Source organism: Excalfactoria chinensis, chromosome 5 (genome assembly GCF_039878825.1).
Source record: "Excalfactoria chinensis isolate bCotChi1 chromosome 5, bCotChi1.hap2, whole genome shotgun sequence".
NCBI lineage: Eukaryota > Metazoa > Chordata > Aves > Galliformes > Phasianidae > Excalfactoria > Excalfactoria chinensis.
The window spans coordinates 33595206-33618956 of record NC_092829.1 but is presented as its reverse complement, the minus strand read 5'-3'; the positions used below and the strand labels follow the sequence as shown (position 1 = coordinate 33618956).

The 23751-nt window shown below is 38.3% G+C and overlaps 1 protein-coding gene across 2 annotated transcripts in view; it reads right to left on the bottom strand.

The window, feature by feature from the left end:
* INO80 (INO80 complex ATPase subunit) overlaps positions 1 to 23751 on the bottom strand; it is a 58340-nt gene that overhangs the window by 9342 nt on the left and 25247 nt on the right. For both annotated transcript variants that reach the window (XM_072338738.1, XM_072338739.1), the window contains exons 20-28: positions 23206 to 23373; positions 22662 to 22795; positions 21821 to 21888; positions 20989 to 21082; positions 19690 to 19867; positions 14707 to 14847; positions 11374 to 11599; positions 5881 to 6008; positions 2194 to 2288 (exon numbers count right to left, since the gene is read on the bottom strand). In XM_072338738.1, the coding sequence (XP_072194839.1) occupies positions 2194 to 2288; positions 5881 to 6008; positions 11374 to 11599; positions 14707 to 14847; positions 19690 to 19867; positions 20989 to 21082; positions 21821 to 21888; positions 22662 to 22795; positions 23206 to 23373 (1232 nt within the window). The remainder of the gene's footprint in view (positions 1 to 2193; positions 2289 to 5880; positions 6009 to 11373; positions 11600 to 14706; positions 14848 to 19689; positions 19868 to 20988; positions 21083 to 21820; positions 21889 to 22661; positions 22796 to 23205; positions 23374 to 23751) is intronic.

Below are 23751 nucleotides of genomic sequence, written 5' to 3'. Positions count from 1 at the left end.
CTCTGAACATCCAACTGGAGGGTCCACAAACCCTCACACAGTCACACTAATGCCAGAAGTGACACTTGTTAGTACCAGATTTAGGAATGCTGGCTACTGAAGGAGACTCGAAGCATCCCAATACCTGACTTGGAATAATTCTTTCAAGCTAAGAATCCTTTAAGTAACTAAGGCAGGTACCTGCAAAAGTGCATTAAGTCCTAGCAGCAATTTGAGGAGTCAGAGAAAAGAGAACATGAATTTTGAAATTCTGTGGCAGTTCTAACATGATGCACACACAAAATGAAGGAGACAAGTCTGTATGTAGGACAACCATGTACTGACAAAAAACTGAGTGGAAACAGGGAAATCAGGATTTCTTTTAAGAGTGTGAACCTCACTAGTGCCACTGGTACAGGGCCAGCAGAATGTAACTGTATTTAACATTGTGTCCATCTGTGTACAGGTTGGCACAAAGCAAAGAGAAGAGGAGGTCTAAGAGGCTGACATCCTTTGACGGGCACAGCAAGAGAATTGCTTAAGAGAAGATACAAGTATGAATTAAACAAATAAGCAAACCAACAACTCGAAAATCAGAAACAGAAGGCTACTGGCAGCTTGAAATCTAAGAGTACAAAAACTCCACCTTGAGCTACAGGCAGCTGAGAGGAACTAAAGCCAAGCTAACCAACTCCAGACTTTATCTGCAAGTATTCAAGCCAGTAAGTGCCTATTTACTATCTAGCTAATCCTTGGCCAGGAAGTCTTTTCACTCTTACAAGAACAGTGGAATGTGCATACAGACAGGCACCTGAACATCCAGCTTTGAAATGCTTCTGGAAATGCCATGAGGAAAGGAAAGAAAGAGGACAGTGCCACAGACTACAGGAACAAATTATGGTTACATATTTTCAGCACCCTGCTAGGACATCCTGCAGGATAGTTTAGTCTCAGTCAGGCTTTTTTTTCTGGAAACATTCTCATAAGTAAATCATGTATAAGAGGAACTCAAATAACATTTTAATAAGAACTCTTGTTTATACTGGCTGACCTATATCACAAAGGGATTTCCTGTCAAAATGATTGTTTTTCTTTAGTTGTTCTATTCATTAATAAAAACAAATTTCTTTTTATTAAAAAAAACAATTTTCTTGACTTCTTTGGTTAAAAGGCCTTACAGGAAGAAGTGTCAGGATTCCAGAAGGACATCACAGCCAGCACAGAACAGGGAGAAAAAGCACTGCACAGTCCTTCCATCTCTGGCACTGGCACACACATTTTTCAAGTTCTACTGCTCTGAGGAGCTCCCCCTATCTTTGGCCATGATACCCTGGGACTGTTAATATTAGGACTGGAGTCACCTGCTTTTACCTTGCAGCAAACCATCTGGGAACCTAACTTGTCTGAAAAACAACAGTGACCTTCTTAAAAGCACACATCCACATTCAGGAAGGGTAACCTCATTTCAAACTATGATACCAAAGTTATATCCTACCAAGCCACGTCATGATTAAAAGGAAACTTAATAACCATAAATTCAGTTGTTTATTTTTAATGTGCTTCAATGGAGACAAGGTTATGCTGAAATATTTGAACTTGCAAGATGATTACATAGCTTTCTTTTCTGATAGTCAGCTAGAAGTTGCAAGAATCCATCTTGTTTTTCTCAACTGAACAAGCAGCATGTCTTACAACTTAACAACATTTGCTCACCCCCACCTCCCTCCTTATTTAAGCTTCCTTAATGAATCCCGCTGCATTAATGATAGAATCATTTATTTATACTGCTATTCTGTGAAACATGCTTAAGTGACATGGCTTGTTTTGTAGCACGGCAGGCCGTTTCCAAAGCTGTGGCACATGCAAAATTTTGCATTTCTTTATTGTGCCAGTTCTCAGAGTACATAATAACTAGAGAGTATTTTTTCTGTTCCTGTTGAACTTCTTTATAAGAAATAGCATACTTAGAATGGCAACAAACAATTTATGAGTACACTAAAACTTGCTTCCTATACTGTTTCACAGATGACGAACTTCTGAAGGCTTAGCATCAGTACCAGTGACTTCTGGCTGGCAAACCACAAAGAAACTTTCAGATAAATGATGTCCATCAGATGCTATAAAATCACAAACTTCATTTATTTCCATTGAAACTTATACTGACTCTTAACACACATATGATGAACCACATAAGTAGCTTTTAAAATATATTACCTGTTTTGGAAATCCGCTACCATATCCCTTCGTTCAGAAATCTTTGAAGAACCATCCAATCTCATGTAGGTATGCTTCCTATAAACCATATATTCCTGCAAAGAACACACACCAGAAAAATACAGTTGCTCTCAGAACTGCTCAGTCTTGATTATTCAACATAAAGAGGAAAGAAAAAAAAAAAAGAAAAAAGAAAAAAAAAGGAAAGAAAAATCAACACAATAAAAGCAGACCTTTTGCTTAGAGGAAAAAACACCCGAATGTCACTGGTAAATACTATAAGCAATCCTATGCAAACAACACTTTATTAAGGGTAGCTTTCATTTCTGAAATGATTTGACAGTTTTTGCATTCCTTGTAAGGTAAGAGATGAACAATGATGACATTTCAGAGTTGGGCAACAGACAGCGTCGTTACAGCATGTGCCTTTTCCTATCAATAAGTCTATTAGGTAAATAAAAATCATTACGCTATGAAATTTACGTTCACAAAGTCTAAACTTTTACCAAAGCCTGAGCTTTCATTGTGTCAGTGAACCTTTTCTAACCAACCAAAGGTACCTGCTACCTGTCGATTATGATCCATCTGACCAGTGGTTTTAAAAACCCAGTACTGCACACCAGGACCTGTCCAGGCTTTATCTCAGTGATAAAAACCCCAGTGAATCTCACTGAGCACACTAAAATACCAGTGTTAGCCCTCAGTAGTAGAAGTGAACCCAGTTACCTGGACAAAAATCAAATGGCATCAACCAGAAATGCTGTAGGCAAAAGACTTTTCCAATGAAACACATTTTTCATGCTCTAAAGTACTTAGCATTTTCAGGTAGCTGCACAACTATCACTACAATCTGAATTACACAGAAAGCTCTGCAGGCTATACATATATCCTTACAGTTTCTTTACAAATATACCTCCTGATATTTTAACGAGCCTTGGCTGACAAGGTGCAACTCCTACTGGTTATATTTGTTAGATTTAACTCTACTGGTGCATGTGTCTCTTTTCTATCTGCTATGACTGAAAATGAAGACAGAATGGAAACAGATGGTGCTTTAGTAGCAAGAACTATTGGATTCATCTTGTTCCAAGCTCCAACATTCAGCAGATAAACTGCTGTGCAGTGTGAAGACATAGCAGTATTTGCACTGTCATGAACCCTCCTCTGATAGTACCATGCTCAGCTCTCCTTTTCACCTAGCCTTAGGGCTCCCATTTCTCCATTTTACTTCATCACTGCAGCAAGAGGTGAAAGAGCTGCTAAAGGGAATCTGAGAAAAAGAACACTGTGCTAGAAAGAAGCTTCAACGTGTAGCAAATTAAAGAGAAAAATAGGTAAATAAAATTAACAATGTTGAAGAGACCAAAAGTCACATCTGCTTTACCTCTACAAAGCAGGGCTTATGGGTTATAGGATTTATGGAACAGAGCAGTAGAATTTCAAAGCAAAGAACAGCTGCTTAACCACACAGGCACTCAAGCCCTGATTTATTACCGATTTATTCCCATCTACAACAGCTTTCTGCCACCAAATGAAATCAGACCAATACAGTTGTCAATTAGGCGCTATGCAACCTTTTCTCCAAATCTGATCAACCCTTTTTCAATTATCACATGGGCTTTCTCTTCCACTTCTTTTTGTCTCTATCTGCTTTTATGCCAATTTAGTATTGCAATGTCTTTTAGCATTCTCTCGTCTCATAATTACCACCTCTCCATCAGCATCTTCTAACCAAACTTTACCACAAACAAAAAACAACTTCCACTCATTTATCCTAGACCTTAACCATTTTCACTATCACACAATTTACAAAAAAATAAGCTATGAAGTGCTCCTTGAGTCTTTAATGCTGACAATGCATAGAACTTCATGCACAATATAATCTGAGTCTTCATCACAAGAATGCATTATGATTCCCACTGAAATAATCAGCAATTACTCTTCCTTACAGGAGAAAATAATCACATTGGAAAAAACCAAACAAACGTGACATTAATCAAAGAAGGTGTGAAATAAACATCTGCCTGAAATGATGATACTGAAATTATATTTTATCTCTTTCAGACAAAAGAAAATCATTTTCCTCTTTGCATTTATATCTACCATTTCATAGCAGCAAAGCTAACCCATAGTTCATTAAGTGGTGGGAGAAAACTAGAACACAGGACTTGGTAGGTGGCTTATTTGAGTAACAATGCTGAACAACTGAAGCTGAAAATTTAGGAGGTGCAATAGCAAAATGGTGTGCTCCCAAGCCTTTACAGTGGAATGCTAACAGAAAACAAAGAAACACCAAATGCTTGGCTTTATGAGCTTCGTGGTGTGACACTGAGTGGCAACAAACCTTGAACACATCCAGCATTTACCAAAAAAAAAGGGACAGAGCTCAGATACACCACTGCAACCATGCAAGTTCTCCTTTTCTTCACAGCTTGTGATGATTCACTGCACTGTTAACTGCTGACATTAAATAAACTCCTTCTCGTATGAGATTCAGGCAGCTATTATTTCAGGCTTTTCATTTGTTCTCTTCTAGACAACAGCTCAAGTAAAACACTGCTGAGGGAGCCCGTGTACATCTAGAACCAATGGCTGAAGGATCACAGGACCTTCAGGTTTTATCAGGACTGAAATTACACTTCCAAATGCAATTATCGTTTTATCTGTTACGTATTCAGTCAGAAAAGTTTCTCTTTGAAACTAATGAACGTCAATTTTCCTATTTTCTTACTCAGAATCAGATAGTCATAAAAGCTACTATGACTAATCCTCCATTGATAAAGGACTGCAACACAAGACAATCTCTTTTCTTTTTCCTCTCCCAGATCCAGAGAAAAATAACAAAAATTGCTGTTTTCAACAGAAGTTCAGAGAAGGAGGCGATTGTTTGTTTTTTTGTTTTTGAAACATTGTAAGTATTAAAAACAGGAAATAAAATTAATAAGCCTCTCACTAAAGTCATTTTAGACTAGCTCTATAGCGGCATGGCTGCTAATCAAGTAGTGAACATTATTTTTCTTCTAAGGCAGACTGGCTGTATTTAAATAATGAATATCACTTAGTTACTGATTTCTTTCCTATCATATATGCCAGACAACTTCTTCTTATTAATGTCTATCAAACTTCTGCACTGAAATAAAATGACAGAGGGAAACAGTAAGGGTCTGTGAAATTACCAGCAACATTAACAATGGAAAATTAATGATTGTTCTCACTTTTCCTTCCAGTACATGGGCATCAAAAGAAACTAGAAGAAAGCAGCTCAGAATTAGCAAAAGAGGCTAATTAAGCCATGCAGCATCTCTCCACAGGGCAGTGCACACAACAAAAAATTACAGATTTAAGATGTAACTACAAAATTTCATACAGAAGACACAACTGGCTTAGAAAGCCTTCAAGCTACAAAATACTGGACACAGAGAATAAATGTGAACTATCACTGTTCTTATACATCTTCCCCTAACTATCTGTGCTGTACACTGCTGGAAGTTTGACAAGAAGCCAGACCTTCAGTCTACCTCTATATAGCAGATCTTACACACTCGCATTAATGAATCTGTTGAGTAACCCTCAGTGTAATCACTTTAAGACACGTTTGCTGCATCCACGTTTCTGTATTTTCTCCAAAACATGGTTACTTAATATGCACCTTCAGAATTTGCCTCCTGTAGGCTACAGATCTCTTACCTCCAGTAAGTCAATCATCCGCGTCATCTGAGAGTAGATAAGAACCCTGTGCCCTTGAGATTTCAGCCGTGTCAACAGAAGATCAAGAGCATGAAGTTTTCCACTGTCAGTGATCAGACTCTCCTTGTCTAAGAAGAAATGGAAGAAAAGAAGTAATACAGTCAAAATAGCTACAAGCAACAGCTTAAGTAAATTCTAAGTTTTAGTAGCACTTCACAACATTATAATTCCTAAAGCAATAAGTGATGACTAAAGAGATGGTAACATTCCCCTGGCTGACACTTGTAGTCATGCTGCTGATAGTAACTTTTGTTTGCTGGGATGGGACTACATGAACTTATCCACACAGCAAAATTGCACCACAGATTGATCTGCTCATGAGAAGGGACACAGTCCTTCTTCGGACAGTCATTCCTCTCTTCTAAGGATCAGTCCTAACCAGTTCAACAAGTGTAACAAACCTTTACAGTTCCCTTCCCACATTATAATGATGTCCTTTGAACATTTGCTGCTACCCACTGCTGAGCTTTAGACTCATTCTTCACAAACCTGGTTTCAAGACGGAACTCATCACCAATACAGGAACTGAAAAACAGTTCTCTAGGTCTCTGTACAATAACTGCCCCTTTGCAGCACTGCCTTAATTTTTATTTCTCTTCCCTGCCCTCCACTTTTTGTTTCCCCTCCATTTAAGAAACATTTCCAAACAGCAATCTTGTAAATCATTGCAGATTTTATACTTCATGTCCTCTCTATTTCAGCACTGCTTATGAAGTATTTTTCAGGAAGGAGATCTTCCTGTTTGTACATTCTCTATATAAACTTCAGTAAACAATACATTACTGTTGAAAGAGGATGAAGAGACATTTTCTTCCAAAAACACTATCTGTTGGAAAGGCCACTGATCATTCCTTATTCTTTGACATGTCTGAACTTAGGTTTACAGCCAAAAGAGAAAGCTGACAACTGCAGATAGTACAGGCTAGTACAGAGTCCAAATATTTTCAACGTATCCAGCAGGTAATGCTTCTCACAATTCTAGTTGCATAGAAAAAAATAGCCAATGGTCTGAAGAAAACCCAGCTTCCTATGAGGCAGCTGACAGACTCACACTGTATATCAAACAAATGGTATATGCAAAAATTAATCGGTTCATTTGAGCACAATGCATTTTAGTATCACTAAAACCAAGTCCATACTTGCGGAAAAGATAAATACACATCGTAAATGGAGAACACTGCTCCTAAAAATGCTCACGAGCATCACATCCAACAAAACTCATGAGTGTCCAAGTGCAAGGATGTGGCACAGAGGGCTAATTTGGTTCTTGCACGTACAACCACACTTCTACTGAGAAAAAGTAGAAAAGTAGTTGCTGCTCTATACAATCCAAAAGATTATTTTGAAATAACACAATGAGGTTTAAGATCATTTTATGAGAAGTTGTAAAAAATGAGAAGTGTTTTTCCTGCAGTGAGGGAGTTCTGAAAGTTGATCCAATTTTCCAAAGATCAATTTGCAATAGGCAAGTTTTTTTTAGCCAAAAGTTTTCAACAACAGAAGAGAACTTTATACTAGCAGAGTATCCAGTAACTTAACTCAAAACCATATAAGCTGAGCATGCTTCACTCCTTAGTCTCCTAACAGTGAAGGAAAAACTAATGAGCCAAAGTTTTATCCAGAAACATGGTGGATTCTTCATCGTTTTAGTCTTTCCAATCAAGATCTCTAGAAAACTTAGATTCTTAAGTTTAAATGTAAGGAATGGGCTTGATGCTGGAATTACTGGAAGCTGAAGCCACAGTATTGTGTTCTGAAACTCAAAAAATTGTGAAACGTCAGTGTCACTTAGAACTAATAGCTACTATATTTGCGCTATAAGATAGTGCTGTGAATGCTTTCTCCATTGCTAACTGCGTAGTCGTCCTTCTGCATTGCACCATCACACCAGCTAAAAATTTGAGACAGAAAAGCTCAGCTCATTTTTGCTTCTCTGCCTATCTAGATGCTCACTGTTTCATTTTATTTACTTCCCCTTCATAAAGGGAAATCTCAGTTGATGGTGATTTTGTTGCTTTGCCAGGATGAAGTACCACTTGAATCATTACCAACTACCTCACTGAATTCACCAGCAGGCAAGCCATGTCAAGTAGATATTGTAAGGAAAACTCAAGAATACTTCTCAGGCTGGCATTTATGTTAACTACAATGGATTATGTGATTCTGAAATCTAGAATAGAGCTCAGTCTCGAGCAAATTAGTCAATAATTTCACACATTTCCCTAAGGAAACCCAAACTTTTAACTCCGGCAGTTAGGTAAAAATGGAAATGAGTTACAGTTACTTAGGAATCCTTACTCTTTACATTAAATGTTATTCTTCCCATTAAATAATAAAGCCATGACATTTTGCTTTTATTCTAATTGATCAACCTGCTATCTCAGAATGAATTAAACAGACTTAAGTAACATGAAAAGTGTAGATATCCATGACAAACTAACACAATCATTAACCAAAAAACATTTGTCTACAAGGAAACCACGAGAATCAACAGTCAATCTAGACAGGCTGAGTTCGATACACCATGCTTCCAGAAGTACAAAGGTACAGTTTTGCTATGAGAGGCATGATAGGTAGAACTAAGTTTTGCTAATTGGAAACGATGCACGTCCTTTGCTACTGTCTCCTTAAGAATCCATTACATAAGTCACTGTTTTTGAATTACAACAGAATGTAAATTAAAAGAATTGATTTACAGATGGTTTTACAGTCTAAAAAGCTAGTTAACTCTTCATAACTTGTCTAACATCTCAGCATCTGAGCAGACCGCACTGATGAGAAAGCTTTTTCAGGAAAGCAAAACAAAACCAACAAAAAAGAGATCTATCATCTTTGGAAGAGAAAACCACATGACTATAAGCCTAAAAACCTTCAGCGCACTATCTCGGTATCACTGTTTTCCAAACTCATATGTTTTTGCATGCTTAAAGCCTGCCACCTAGTGTTTCAAAGGACAGACTGCTTAAAGTCCTAACAAAAAATGTAACATTTTATTGTCCCATGGCTGGAAAACATCAAAATTATTTTTAATGTGTCTTCCATCTCTAGTTTTTCCCATTGCTGTTTCTCATTCTCTTTTACCCTGGGGGAAGAAAATGGCCTCTCCTATTAAATGGGATTTTCAAAATTTGCAATTCTAGTTTTAATAACTGGTGAAAGCTTTCAACTACAATGATGTATATATTAATAGCATCATCAAGTGAACTTCCAGAACTTTGAACCAGTCAAGGTAATGAGGTCCTGGGTTGCACTCCAAAGAACAATCCTTGGGGCATGTTTTTTCAGATTCTCCTTCAGCACTGTATGACAGACACAGAACAACAACCAGAACAAAAGGACAGCAACTGTATAGTTCTACTCTGTGGCTTTCTGTCTGAAAAAAAAGTTCCTGCCTCCAGCTGTGGACAATGGTTATCAACAGACAGATACTCTGGGTTCCCATGGTCCGGGAAGAACAGCTAGAAAAGATTATGACTCAAAATAACCCCAGCCAGGAGTACTGGCCTACAACTGCAGCCGGGCTCACTGATGTCTGAAGAATGAGAAAAAGTGCCTCTGGACATGCAAAATGCAGAGGAAAGAGAGATAAAGCCCGGGTTCCAGTTGACACCCCTGGATCCCCTCCCGACAGTCTGTGCAGCACAATGGGGTCAGTGAGGAGCTAGTTGGCTCTCACAGTAAACAGCCAGTGAGGCCGGTGCTTTTTATCGATGCTAAAAGGACTCAGACACTTCCTGCCATTTAATCCAGGACCATTTTTCTTTCAAAGAACAGGAAAAGCCTCAAGAGATTCCCACAGTGATCGCAGCTGAGCCCACTGCCAGGGCACTGGGAACGCCAAGACTGGAAGAGGATAGATCAGGGTTAGGAGAGAGGTTTCCCCTTTGCCCCTGTCACCTATTTACCATGGACCTTCACACCTATGGCTCCATCTTACACTTGCTAGTTTTCAACACTGTAAATGGCTCCTTCAGACTATCAGTCACTTTCTAGAGCCTGCTTCTGCGTGTATAAACACAGATGTCCTGTTGTAGTATGTGCCCTCTTCTCTTAAGTGTAGGTTCAGATCTGAATGCACCTTTCCACCTAATTAAAACACAGCTGTACACAACCACTTTTTTTTCATCCACTTTTAGCTCCAACACCTCCCAAATCAAGTCAGCTTCACAAACAAATGCTTTACTGTGCTTGGACAGCAATTTGTCAAATGTTGTACCTATTCACTCACTCCTGTAAGATTCTTGTTCCCCATCATTATTCCTCTACACATTTCTAAACCTCTCAGTCCCTTCTTGAGAAAGAAGCTCTCTCTCTAATTATACATTGTCCTCTTTTTCTTCATTTCTGACTCTGACTTCTATCTCAATGTACCCCTTAATTAGCTCCTTGTCTTCTACTTCTAAGTAACTGGTAAATGATCCCATGAATTCCTGAAGAAAGGAAACTATTAAATCAATCGCTAAACGTTAATCGAGTGCAAACTCATGAAAAAAACAGTTTCTCTATTACACAGGTACAAATGTGCATGTTCTTCAAATGACTCCATGTACTTAGGATGTACTTTCTTAAACCGGACTCTAGCAAGCAAAAGGCCATTCTCCTTTTACTGTACTAACTTCCCCTGCCAAACATCCTTGACCCAAAAGGGTCTGGGAATAACTTAGGATCTGGCAGCGTAAGCTGTTTTTCCTCTTAGCTATCTCTCAGATCTCTAGTGCTTTTTGCACTGTTCAGGACCATCTTCTGATAACTAAACCATGCCCAGTTTATGAAAGTCACTGTAATATTGGCAATCAAATTCTAGTAAATCTTGAATTATTTTAACCTAATTCCAGGAAGAAGTGACATGCACTTACATTTACATCTCTCACTTTACTGGGAAATATGAGCAAGCCTTCCTTATTTCAACTCAATAAATCCTGTATGCCTTGCTTCCCAGGAAAATCTTACTAGGTCTGAGCTAGGTCTCTGTACCCATCCTTCTCATGGTGAACTGCTACAAGTAGTTTTTACCTTTTCACTACCAAGACTAACAAAATACCTCAGAGTAATACAAAGGTCTTTGAATATATCAGAAGGCAAAGCATGATCAAAACTTTTCCCTCTCTTCAACCTCAAACTACTGTTTGGTCATGAGAGTAAAATGTGCTCTATTTAGCAAACCCACCTCTTCACAGACATACTGAGGACTGACATGCAAAGAGAGGTTTGTAAGCATTAGAAAAGTTTATACTAGACTTGTTCAGCCTCCATTGACAGCTTTACTGCTCACAAAGGATGTGAAATCACAGTGCATTTTAAGACATCAGCATTAACTTACACTCAGGAGGAGCAAACAAAACTGAACAAAAACCATAAGCAAGCAGCACGACCACCAAAGAACAGATGGCCTTATTTACCTCACCTCTATTCCATGACAAGCTCCAAACTCACCTGGTATCCTGATGAATGACCAGCCGTTCTGAGGCCTGATCCCCAACAGTCCTCCTGGATATTCTGGGAAGAACTGGGAGCTTTGTTTCTGCCACTCAGCTGCTAGTTCAGGGGCTCCATTGACTAAACACTGCTTTGCTTCAAGACTTCCTCCTTCCCTCAGTGCTCTGCGCTCGTATTCTGCACTTCGATCATTGCAATAGAACTCCAGTGGCACAGCTGTTACCTGTAAGTAAAATTGTAAATCAACATTCTTGTTCAGGTTGTTCTTCATCTTCATCCTCAAATCCCACTTCAGTCACCTTCACACTGGTTCAAATTTAAAAACATCACATTATTTCTGACACGTACAAATGGAAAACAACCTTAACTTGGTTTAAAATAAGGACAGCACCTTCCCTCCCCACAAAAAGCTCCACGAACGATCAGGCATGGACTATTTGCCTTTTGACACACACTGTCTTGAATCAATTGCTATACAACTGATTGCAAAGCTGACAGTAAAAGAACAATCTTCTTGCTGCATTTTTCACTTTGCCTAGTTGTTTTTGTTTTGCTCTTCACAATGAAGCATTTACCTAGCAGATATGAAAGGTTTGTTTCACAAACAGGTTTATCTTTGCAAGGATTGATAGCTTCCTTAAATAGATTCATAAGGACAAATATAAGACATAGTGAAACAAAAACTGAACAGGCATACAAAATCTTAGCAATAATTGCAAGGCCATTGTTTTGCAAGATGATGAGAGCCATTTTTAAATCAAGCTGTCTTGTAAGTTGCATGCAACACTGCAAAGCGAAAGGGACTTAATTAAGTAAGGCTTTGCACACATTTCCACCACTTATTAGATGATGCTGGAGTTGATGCTGTCTTGCAGTGCCACCTGCAGTCCAAGCATGGGACTGCCTTCTGAGCGCAAAAGCTCTCACAATTTCAAATTCAAATTTTGCTGCCTCAGCACTGTTGTCCACTGCAAACTATGGCAGAGATTGGTACTGTTTCCTTTAAGGGATACTATTAGCCATCACTTTTCAGTTCCTATTTCTACAGAGGATAGATTGGAACATTCCTTCAAGCACAGGTAATGTGCAACACTTCCCCTACAGGAAGCACTATTAGGAGACAGCCTTGAGATGAACTCTGCGTACCTCAATTTTTTGTGATTGAGCCCTATCTGTGATCAGGTAAATATCCTCCCGTAGAAGAGAAATCACACTGCCAAATCACCCCCACCAATACCTCCTCCCCACTGCCCTCCCAACATTGATGCTACATAAACACACGCTCCTATTTCTTTTGCTCCATTAATTTCTCAAAATCTATCACAGGTCAAACAACAAGAGAAGGCTATAGTTTCTGAGAATATGTTCTCTTTGCTATTCCAAGTCTTGTACACTCCTGCCAAAAGTGTCTAACAAACATAAAATTCAGCCTTTGTATTCCTAGAAACAAAAAGTAATGCTTCCATTTCATCATTCTGCTACACTAGCCAACTAAAACAAGTACCTTGATTCACTGGAAAAATGACTGGATAGGATCTCTCTTCATCCTTCCCTTCAAACCTGACCTACTAAGCCTGTCTCTCCCCTTACCAATATTTAGGTAGAATTCAATGCATATTTCAGAAGTAATGCAATCTTAAGCATAAAGAGTGACAAATCTTTTTATTGGAAAACTGAAGGCTGAAAAACTGAATGGCTGAAAAACAGCCATTCTCCCTTCTCCAGATGCCAATATATAAACATACACGCAGCCATATTTTGATCAGACTGTATCAATAACATCAAAACTGATTAAAGAATATAACATTCTGATAGTCTGGTAATGGGTCTTCTGCTATTAAACTGCTTTTGGATCATCATAAACAGTATTAAGATATCTCAAAATTACAGGGATTTTATTAGCCTGTTACTGCTTCAAAGTAACTTGAAGCAGATGTCTGCCCTCATTCTAAGCCCCACTAATGCTTACTGTTCACTCACAGTAGGACTCCTCCTCAAGAGCAGAGGGCTGATTGAGGGCAATCTTGGGTATGTGATAGTGTACAGAAAAAATAATTGGAACTGTAAGATTAATTTCCTGAAGGAAAAATAAAGGGCTTGCTGGTTGGTTGGTTTTTGTTTTTTGTTTTTTTTCCCCTTTTATTTGACCATGAAGCAATACAAGATAAGGTGTGGTATTAATTAATGTTTGTTGATTTGGAGATATCATCTACACAACTTCATTCACCAACTTAAGTTGAGAAGAGCAAAGAACTACATGGCAGAGAAAAATTAATCCAGAGACACAACTACACTAAATTAACTACATACTGCCTACTTGGTGGAGCAGAGCTTCAGCTTACTTATCTTCAGCAGGACCAAAGATGTGCCCAGCAGCCAGACTTCTGTGGAACTTTACCTCTGTAACTCACTCAGCATGCTATAAAACTCAGCACAGTGGCATCCACCGCATGTTTATCTTACTTTCAGCTGTTTCCTCAAAACTGATGTTCATCCATGCGATTAGGAGAAACAAGGTTTGGTGATTTATCTTTTAACAAGAGCATAGGTCAAAACCTCCTTTTTCACAAAAGGTCATTCTGAAGGTGGAAATTCTCTATAGATATGCTTATCTATTATGATGACAAATGGTAGATTCAAGCCCAGATTTGAATCTTAAGTATTTTTTCAAGCTTTGCCAAGATTCAACAACACAATAGCCACGAACTTCTGCAGGTCCCCTGTGTCAGCCCAGAAGTCTTCATCTAAAGTAATTCCACAATTCAGTTACTAGTTGATAGACAATCCCAAGCAGTACCATTTAATAATATCCAGAAGATACAGAAAATCTTAAACTTTCTACTCAGTCCTCTTATACTACAATTTGGTGTTTCTTTTTTTGGAGCGTAAGCTGATGCAACAAGATAAACTCAGCGTCCTTCTTGAAAAAAACATTACTTCTCAGCTGCCTTTGTCATGAGAACTCACCAAACAATCACTCCATTCCATTCATATCATACCTATGCTCCCATTAGATTAGATGGGAAGAATCTACCTCACAATCTTTTTCTGTTATTTTACTTCTTTTATTATAAAGAGAGAAAGTGAAATCTATGTATGTCACAATAAGTCCTGTTGGGTGCATCTCACAACTTTCCTTTTCCCTTCATTAGCCACTGCAGTCACTTCCTCTATGAAAAAAGCACTATAGAATACAGTAGCAAAAGGATATCCTCACAACAATTTTTACTCAACCAAAAGAAGGCAATAGATCATCCTGTTCCTATGACACAATTCTAACAAAATTCTAACAATAGAAAATACATAATTTATAACTTCACTTGGACTTACCCGTGGACTGGCTATGCACAGGAAGGATGGCAGCTCAGTCACCTGGCAGCACCGTACACATGAGGTAGCTGTTCTCCTTCGATGTATGACATGATCTGAATAGCCAGTAACTGCTTTACAGTGGCTACTGAACACCAGGTTCTAAAAAGAAATTTAAAACAGAGAAGTTATTATCTTTCTAATGAAAAACTCTGCTCAAATCTTGCAGTTGCCTACGAGACAGAAAAAAGAACACTTTCCAAGTATTTCTCTTGGAGAGAGGAAACTCTATGCATCTTCTGAGGTGAAAATGTACAAGATCTCTGTGTAGTTACCACAACATTCAAATACTGGAATGCCTGAAATCAGCATAGTTCATACCCATATTTATCTTTACACTCAGTTGGAACTAGAAACCAGGTTTTTTTTGTTGTTTGTTTGTTTGTTTTTCTTTTTTGAACCCTCAGATCATAGCTTTTATAATGAAGGAATATTCCAGCAGATCTAACTCTCAAGTTATTTTCTAGCTGCTCCTTTATTTATTCTGAAGTATGGGGAAAAATGAAATCTGGCCTAGAAACAAACTTAAGACACTAAATAACACTGGACAATCTTTGGACATTCACTTTTTCCAACTTTTTTCTTCCCTTCCAATGCAAAAGGGCCCTGAACGTTACTCCCAAAACTTTCAAGGTGTTGGCACAGTTACTGACACATGAACACATACTGATGTGTAAAACCTGGAATTTGCGAGAGGATCGATGTCCTTTTGATACAGAACAATATACTGACTGCCCCTGCTGACAAGTGGGGACCATTCGGTCAACACTGAAGTTTAAATCAAGGACAACTCTTTGAAGATGCCCAACTACACAGAAAAAGAACAGACAACAAAACTAGACTTTCTTTGTGTGTATCAGTTGTATTTCTTTTATTACTGTTAATGGCTGCGTCAAATGATGAAATGAATTGCTTATAGACTAAGCATTTCCACTACTTTGTTTTCATTCCAGCTCTTCTACATTCTTACCAACCAACTGTTAAACCCAATGCAATTACAACAGCAAGAACATAACATAGTTATTCTGCACACTACAGGAAACAAGCAACAAAAAGCAAACATTAAGAGGCAAACTTCTTGCTGCCATTATATCACAGAACATGCCCTTATTCTGCCACTGATCATACTGCACCAAAATTCACCACATGCTACTTTCAATCAATAGGAACTCCCAATTTTCTAAAATTTCAGTGTCTGGAACTCTGAACATCAAGCCACACTTAGGAAAGTTTATATTCAGAGTATCAAAAACATTAGAAAACATCCAAACAGCCACAGCAGTACCCTACCATGGACATTCCTGGCCCTATTTCCAGATGTTGATGCACTGAACAAGAAGCAGACAGGTGACTCCACTAGTTAAAATCTATACACTAGTTAAAATCTATACACCATCACCAGACCTTTACGTTGACTGGGTTAGTTCACAGTTCAAAAGAAGAAAACAAAAGAAATAGTGTAATAAGAATTACACTAAATGGGACATAAGCAAAATAATTTGGAACCTCCTGACAAAGGAGATAAATAGCTTTACTGTACATAATTCCTCTGACCACCTACGAAATACAAACAATCCTAGCACACAAGCTGATCTTTCTGCTGCTACCAGTATTGTTTGTGATCAAGCAAAAAGTTCCAACTCTTACTGAATATCTGCTCCTCTATGTAAGATGTCTGAAAAGGCTGACAGTAGACTTTCACTGACGCTCAGCAGGGCTTGACCCACATAGGATATCATGATCCTAAGCAGGCTCTTACTCAGCTGCAACTCTGTATCAGTCATACTATCTTAAGTAGAAACTGTTTCACATGTTCATTCCCACACCTACAGAGCCCCTTCTGCTTGTTGGCATAACTGCACAGAAGTGGATCAAGATGAAAACAAACCCTTGCTCGTCCACTACATAGTTCTGTGATCCCTTCCATCAGTAAGCAAAACAGGTAAAAGACTGTGCTGAAATAGCATAGTGCACAATGCAAGGCTGGGGATACACAGCTGTGGACAACTTACACATCTGCATACCAAAAATTGAGCTACGTAAAAAATCAGAGAACAAATTCAACAGACAGAAAATTGTTGCAGATGGCTCATTCAGGGCTCTGAGTGCAAGGGCACGTATCAGAGCAGGCAGGATCCAGCAGCTGGGAGTAAAGAAACGAAAACAAGGGTCAGAGGAGACGAGTGGCTACTCTTAGCAACAGCAAGCTATTAGTCAGACTCAGAAGAGCTTCTTTAGGTTAAAGTTCATTTCTCCCATGTCCCGTATACACAAGGTATAGCTGGTACTAGAAGTACACAGGAAGAAGCAAAGAAAAAAACTTCCAATAAGGTACCCAAAATAAAAGAACTATTTTTACATGCGGACAGTATTAGAAGCAGTTCTCGAACAGTGAAAACCAGCTTGCCATTGGTCACCCATGTGGAAAAGTCTGGATAAGGTTACAGAGCAGAACACTGGCATGGCTCTAAAATAGCTCCTATATCTCAGTACAACAAAGCTAAGCACACACAAACAAGACTGTTAAACATGCATGTACATGTTCACTGCAACCATGCAATCACAGTAACTGCTGAAGGAGACTTTCCTATCTAGCAGACAGGGCTGCAAATAAACATAGGCTATGGCTACCAGCACTGTCCTAAACTCACTAGCACCCCTACAGTTTTATACAAAGAGAATAAGGAAAGTGAAGGAGAAAAGGGTTCATCTCAACAGATCAGACTTCATATTAATTTCCATCAACACATACAAATCAATAGATGCGTGGAGATGCTAAGGCAAATGAATAGACCTAACACTGCAAGGGATTTATGTGTCTACATGAAAAAGCTCGTACCAACTTTAGAAAGATGTTACTTTAATTTTAGATTGAACCATTTAAAAAAAGGGGCTTTTTTTGTCTACTGACTTATTTTCATAGTTTGCGTCTTACATAGGAAATGCTGATCTGAGCAGTTAAGAAAAGCCTTTCCAGATTTATACCATTTCCTTTTTCCTCTGTTTCTCCCCCTCCCCACTCCCCACATGTTACTGTCTTGCAAAGCCCTCGATGAAGCCTCAGGGAGTTTGACATGAAAAATTTCTCAAATTTGGGCCAAGATTTAAAAAAAAAAGAGTGTCCTGTTAAGAGAAAGAAATGAGAAGGACTGCTTGTTTTTCTATACCAACTTTTGTTTTGCACATTTTTAAGAAACTCTACACATAAGTTATGCGAAAAATTCAGCAAACGTAACTTTTTAAAAGTGATTTCAAGTAGTAACTTGTTTAGAATGAAGGTTTAAGACTTCTAAGGAATCCTTCATAACTGTAAGGCCAAACTTCCTTTCTCCTTACTGGGGCTATCACAAATATGCTGTATTGCACAAACTTATGAACTTTACTCCTCAGCTGGCAGTTTTCTTTGTGAAACACAACTTATGACAGTCACAGCCCTGGGAACCCCAGAGACACCAATAACAGCTTCATGAAACAACACAAATGATTTATTTGGAGAAACAAAATCATACATCTAAGACCTTCCAGATTGTGGCGCAGGGAGTCTCAAGTCTATCCACTTATTTTTCCTTTCACTCTCAGTATTAAAAGCTAGATATGCATATTCCACATCTCACATCTGTAATGTAAGACCACCCTCTGTTCCATAACAAACTATAAATTTTTTATTTCACCATTTACATATGCTTACCCAACAGATTTATAATGGCCTACAATGATACCACCTCCTACTTTCCTTCCTTTAGACCGCAACATTTTCCACAACACACAAGTTTTCCTTGGCCATACTTAAGAGAGGTCAGAGCTACAGTACAGTTTCAGAGATAGAAACACTACACAGACAGTACTCAAATGGCTAAATACAACTTAAAAAAATATTTCACAAGCAAATCCAGATTTTATCAAGCTAAGGAATCACAGAATATTTAAACACCAGTACAGGCAGAGTTAATTGGCACACACACTCACTTGGCTCGATCTTTGTTTGATAACTAGGAAAACTCATTTTGTTGGCTTTGCTGTTAACGCTGCAAAACATGACACCAAGCTCAAGGTTGGTTTCCTACTGCTTATGTGTCTTCAATTTCAACTTCCTCTACACGCTGTTCAATTGAATTCTGGCTATCTCCTTTCCCCTTGCAGACTCATGAAGCGAAGCAATATTCCCCAGGGATATTTGGCAAGATCTCAATGTTTCAGAAAAGATTTTTTCACTGCAAATATGACTGCCACTAGAGGAGAATTTCAGCTCTATGTTAGCTGTTTTCCTGACCCTAATGCTAATCTTTTTTTGATCTTATTTTCCAATGAAACAACTTGATGGAATTGTAACTCAAGAAATCAACGAGTTCGTAAGTGACAAAACATTCACCCACATCCTAGAGTAAGGCTCAGAGAAAAAGACCTTGTGTTACGCAGTAAAATGAACACATTCGTAATCTACTAGCCAGCAACAGAAACAAATGTCAGAGTAGAAAGGCGACCATTGCTAATGGTGGACAAGCGTCCACCAGCTTCAAAACATTGCTAAACTGAATGAAGTCTCCAATTATCCCAGTTGCTGCAACAATCCCAATGCTGCAACAATTTGAGAAGAGTTGATTATACTTAGTAAACAAGCAGATTACATGCAGAAAAAGCTACAAAAAACTCTCAAGCTTACACATAGAATCTGCCTCTAACAAAGCTTAGTTCAGCTATTCCAATAATGTTTTTAAGTCTTCTAATTCATCTAATTTATTTTTATGTAGCAAGTTTTTAAATGTATCACCATACAAGAAGAAGACAGTAGTCAAGCCATTTTTCTGTACAGCACTCTGAACTTCATCTAAGAGAGGGTACTAATAAAGTTACCTAATTTCTAATTTCGTGTTTCCTTCTGTTATGTAACAACAACAGGTTTTCACCATTCTTCCCTCATGGATATTTGCTCATGTCTCTGCTTACCTGCAGCAAAGTGCAGCTGTGCAAGTTAGGGAAAGACAGTGGGAAATTTACATCAAGCAAGAAATCCTTGTTCTTTAGACAGTGTGAGCCCTGCTGTTTCTCTCCTTCTGGTTCCACCCAGGAGCGCAAATGATGGAGCCTGTAGGAGGCTTTCAGAGACAGGAAAAGAGCTAACCATCTGAAAAACAAACCACAGAGACACATTTAATTACCATTTTTGTGAAACAAAAGCTTGAATATATTTAACAATAATAATTTCATTTGACACAAATGTTTTTTGGTTTGTTTTTTTTTTAAGAAATTCAGGCTGACAGTGTTCTGGCTTGAGGATTTTTACTGGACATCTGCTAATTGTATTATTCTTATTTTAATTTTTCTATAAAGGCTTAAACTAAACCTAAATGATGAAATCAGAATACAACTGGAAGTACTTCATTTAAAAGGGTCAAGTCCGATTTAGCCACTACTTCCTGAAACTGCATTCTGACTTCTCTGCAAATTATTCCATGTATGTATTGCTCACAGCAACCTGTATAACGAATGCAGAGTCTGTCACAAAGATCATTCAGACAGAAATTTATACTGCTGCTGAAACACAGACGAAAAACAAATTGTCAAAAATAACTGCAACAGTAAGAGAATAAAACAAAGCCCTAAGGAACACATCTTCATTTATTAATACATACTTGCTTTTTATCTGAAATTTCTTACAGTCACTACTAAATGTCAGCCATAGTACTGTCACTTATGGAAAACACCATCTTAAACAGACTGCTTCCTTTCCAAGACAAGCCAGCTCAAAATGTTAAAAATTCACCATTCTCAGCCTGTGCCAAGGAATTCAAAACTACATTAGAAACAGGACATGTGGAGAAGAGACGATAGATACTGGATGAACAACTATCACAGTGCAAGCTTATTCCACACATGTTAAATATATGTTCAAGTGCAACTGATGAGCATTACAGCAAACATTCTTTAGAAGTCTGGATTTTGTGCTTCATAACGCCAAGAACCTACAGTGTGTGATCCTAAGCAAACTCTTCCCTTGCCCTATGACAATCTTGTATATTTGGAATGTAAAAAAATCGCAATAGAGGTTTCCTCTGACAGAGGTATAAAAAGTTACCTCACATAATGGTGTCCTGAACCTGGAGAAAATAAGTTTACTTATTCCTTAATGACAGATAAATGACAAATATTGGGAGGCACAGTAAACGTAGGTTTACAGAGATACCTTAACAGCACCTGTATTTTTCCTATAATTATTAAGAGAGAGAAAAAAAATGTTTTCCTCACCTGGCTAAATGTCCCTGATTCATGAGGTTTGCCATTTCTGCTGGCGAGACATCAATAAACCGGAGGAAAGAGAAACAGCTTTCTTCATTGATGCCTATGTCACAGAAATACTGAAGTTAGGCCAGGACATATTGCAGCCACCCATAGCTAAAAGCAATGAATACACTTCAACTGTGGTAAATTACATTAAAGATACACATTCGCTAATACAGCAATTCTGAGTGAATGAACAGGAGACTCTAATTAAACCTAGATCTCTCAGAAATTCTGAAAAATACAGCTTAATTGCTGTTTCCCAATTCCAAGTTACTGTTCATTTTCCAGTCTGGGCAAGGGAAGGGTATTTACAGACAGACTTATTCTGGGCCATAAAAACATGCAATATTTAAGGACATTTATTTGACCTACAGGGAATCAGCAGGCAGTTATGCATTTGTTACTGTGATCACATGTCAACCAGAGAGCTAACCAGAACATGCACTCCTAAGGACAGTCTGCCAAACATACTCCCTCTCTCACCCAAACAGTGAGTCAAACATGTTGGATGCAGATGTAGGAACTGGAAGGAAAATGTGAGTGAGTACAAGATAAGGATGCAACAGGTACAGCAGAGAGCAGAGAAGACATGTTCCACTGTTAATTAATAAAGCTTTTCAGGCCCATCTACGTGTCCTTCTCTTTAGTTAGAAAGGATAAAAGAATTCTAACAAATTCTAATAAGATTATCTCAGAGGACAGACAGATCAACCTTTTAGTTCTGTCCCTAAATAACATATTACACCTCATATACATGTGTATAACATGGCTTCCTTCCCAGGATTATAAAACATACCCTTCCTATGGAAGAGAGACTGCTGGATGTGGTCTGGTGCAAATGGCGAAAGTAAAACCCGTAACCACCTGAAAATGAAAGCAACAAAACAAACAAAAACACTAAGATGGTGTCAATACATACAGCATCCAATCACACAGGCAGCAAAAAACATAACGTAACCAGTAATCCCATTCTTAGTAAGTATTCCTGCACTCTGGATATCTGGAATTGCATAGCATCAGCAGTGCACATGCATTATTGTCAATCTGACACTGAGAAACACCGCTGTTTTTGAACTGCATTTTATGCTGTAGAACAGTTAGTCACATCTTCAAACATGTCTTTTACATCTCTGTCTTGAGCATTCTCAAACTGAGTACAAAAACAGACTGCTCAGGACCTGCCAGTCAGAAAAATCAGCAACGTGCACTCAGGCAGCTTTTACTCATCCAAGGGAAGCATTAAAAGCTGTCAGTGCACAAGTACATACTCACAACATATCATGTCACTACAAGCAGATACTGATAGCTTCCTTACACATCAAAAACAGCTGAAGGGAGAAGTTTTTTCCTGAAATTCTATTAAAGATAGTTCCATTATACATCATCAGCAACTACTTTAAATCCCTTTTACCCACTTCCATATTCAAGCAAAGGAATATCTGATGATCAGGATTCCAGTAAGAATGAACATCAGACATAAGATGTTTAACAGCTGTATAAATGAAAGAAAATGCATTGCTTGGCAAACGCTATTTAAGTTCACCAGGTAACAGTGTTAATTAGTGTGTACAAAGCTAAAATAAGTCTAAGTCATACTACTAAATATACTAAGTTGAACAGAAAGTGGATTTGCTTGCCTGTCTCGTGAGTGGTTGAAGACCCTGATCTGTCCATGACGGTAGATGAACTTTGAAATTGGGTATGGCTTTAAGGAGATGTGAAATGGAGACCAAGTTTCTTGTCGTTCAAATAGCTCTGGGTGATTGCACACCTGTAAGAAAGGGAGCATGTCAGACATAAAGATGAATTCAGGCTAGTGCAGCATTTATATCCGAAGACAACTATGACTACCAATCACTCTAATATTGGCTAGAATTTCACAGCCATTTTGGTACATTCGTTCAAATCAAACACTGCATAGTATATTTTCCTATTCATTCCACAGCTACTCCCTCTCTTCCCCAAGTAAATGATGTCTTCAACAACCAATAAGCAGCATTTGCCTGAAGCTCTTCTAACCCAACACAGTGCAACACTGCTATAGAAAGACAAATGAACCACATGCAAATTCGCATGCTTACACCCTAACTTTTTTTAATATGACATTCTCTAGAAGTTGTACTTCAGCTGTCAGCTAACAATGGAATATAATTCTTAAACTGTTACTTAAAATAGCCTTACCTTCCTGAACTGCATTACTAGATTCATGAGACTACTAGTAGTGGTCTGTGCTTGCTGAGTAGTGCCCATTGAGGACTGCAAGAGGTCATCGATAGAGATTTTATTTTTCAGAGCTTGATACAACAGCTTCTGTCGACTTGTCTGCTGGCAGTACATAAGAATCTCAATCTGCAAAACAATAATGAAGTTTTAGCTTTTTCTCTCTCAGAAGTAAGGCATGACCACATCAGTACAAACAAAGCAGGGAAAACTCGTATTAAGTGAATCTTAATGTTCTCAAATATATATATACAGGCAGTTGTGTTCATATCTGTATTTCAGGATCCAGTCGGGAAAGCATTTAACCATCGGCTGTTTTGGAAAGATTAGTTAACAATACAAGAGACAGACCTTTACAAGTATATGAACACAACAAAGAGAACAAGAAAATTAAGAAGCTGCTGAAAACACCAAATCTGCATCTTCTTTTTGAAGAGTTCCAGTTTCGAAACTAACAAATACTTCAAAAAAAAGCACGTCTCTTAGACCCAAAACATGGGACACATT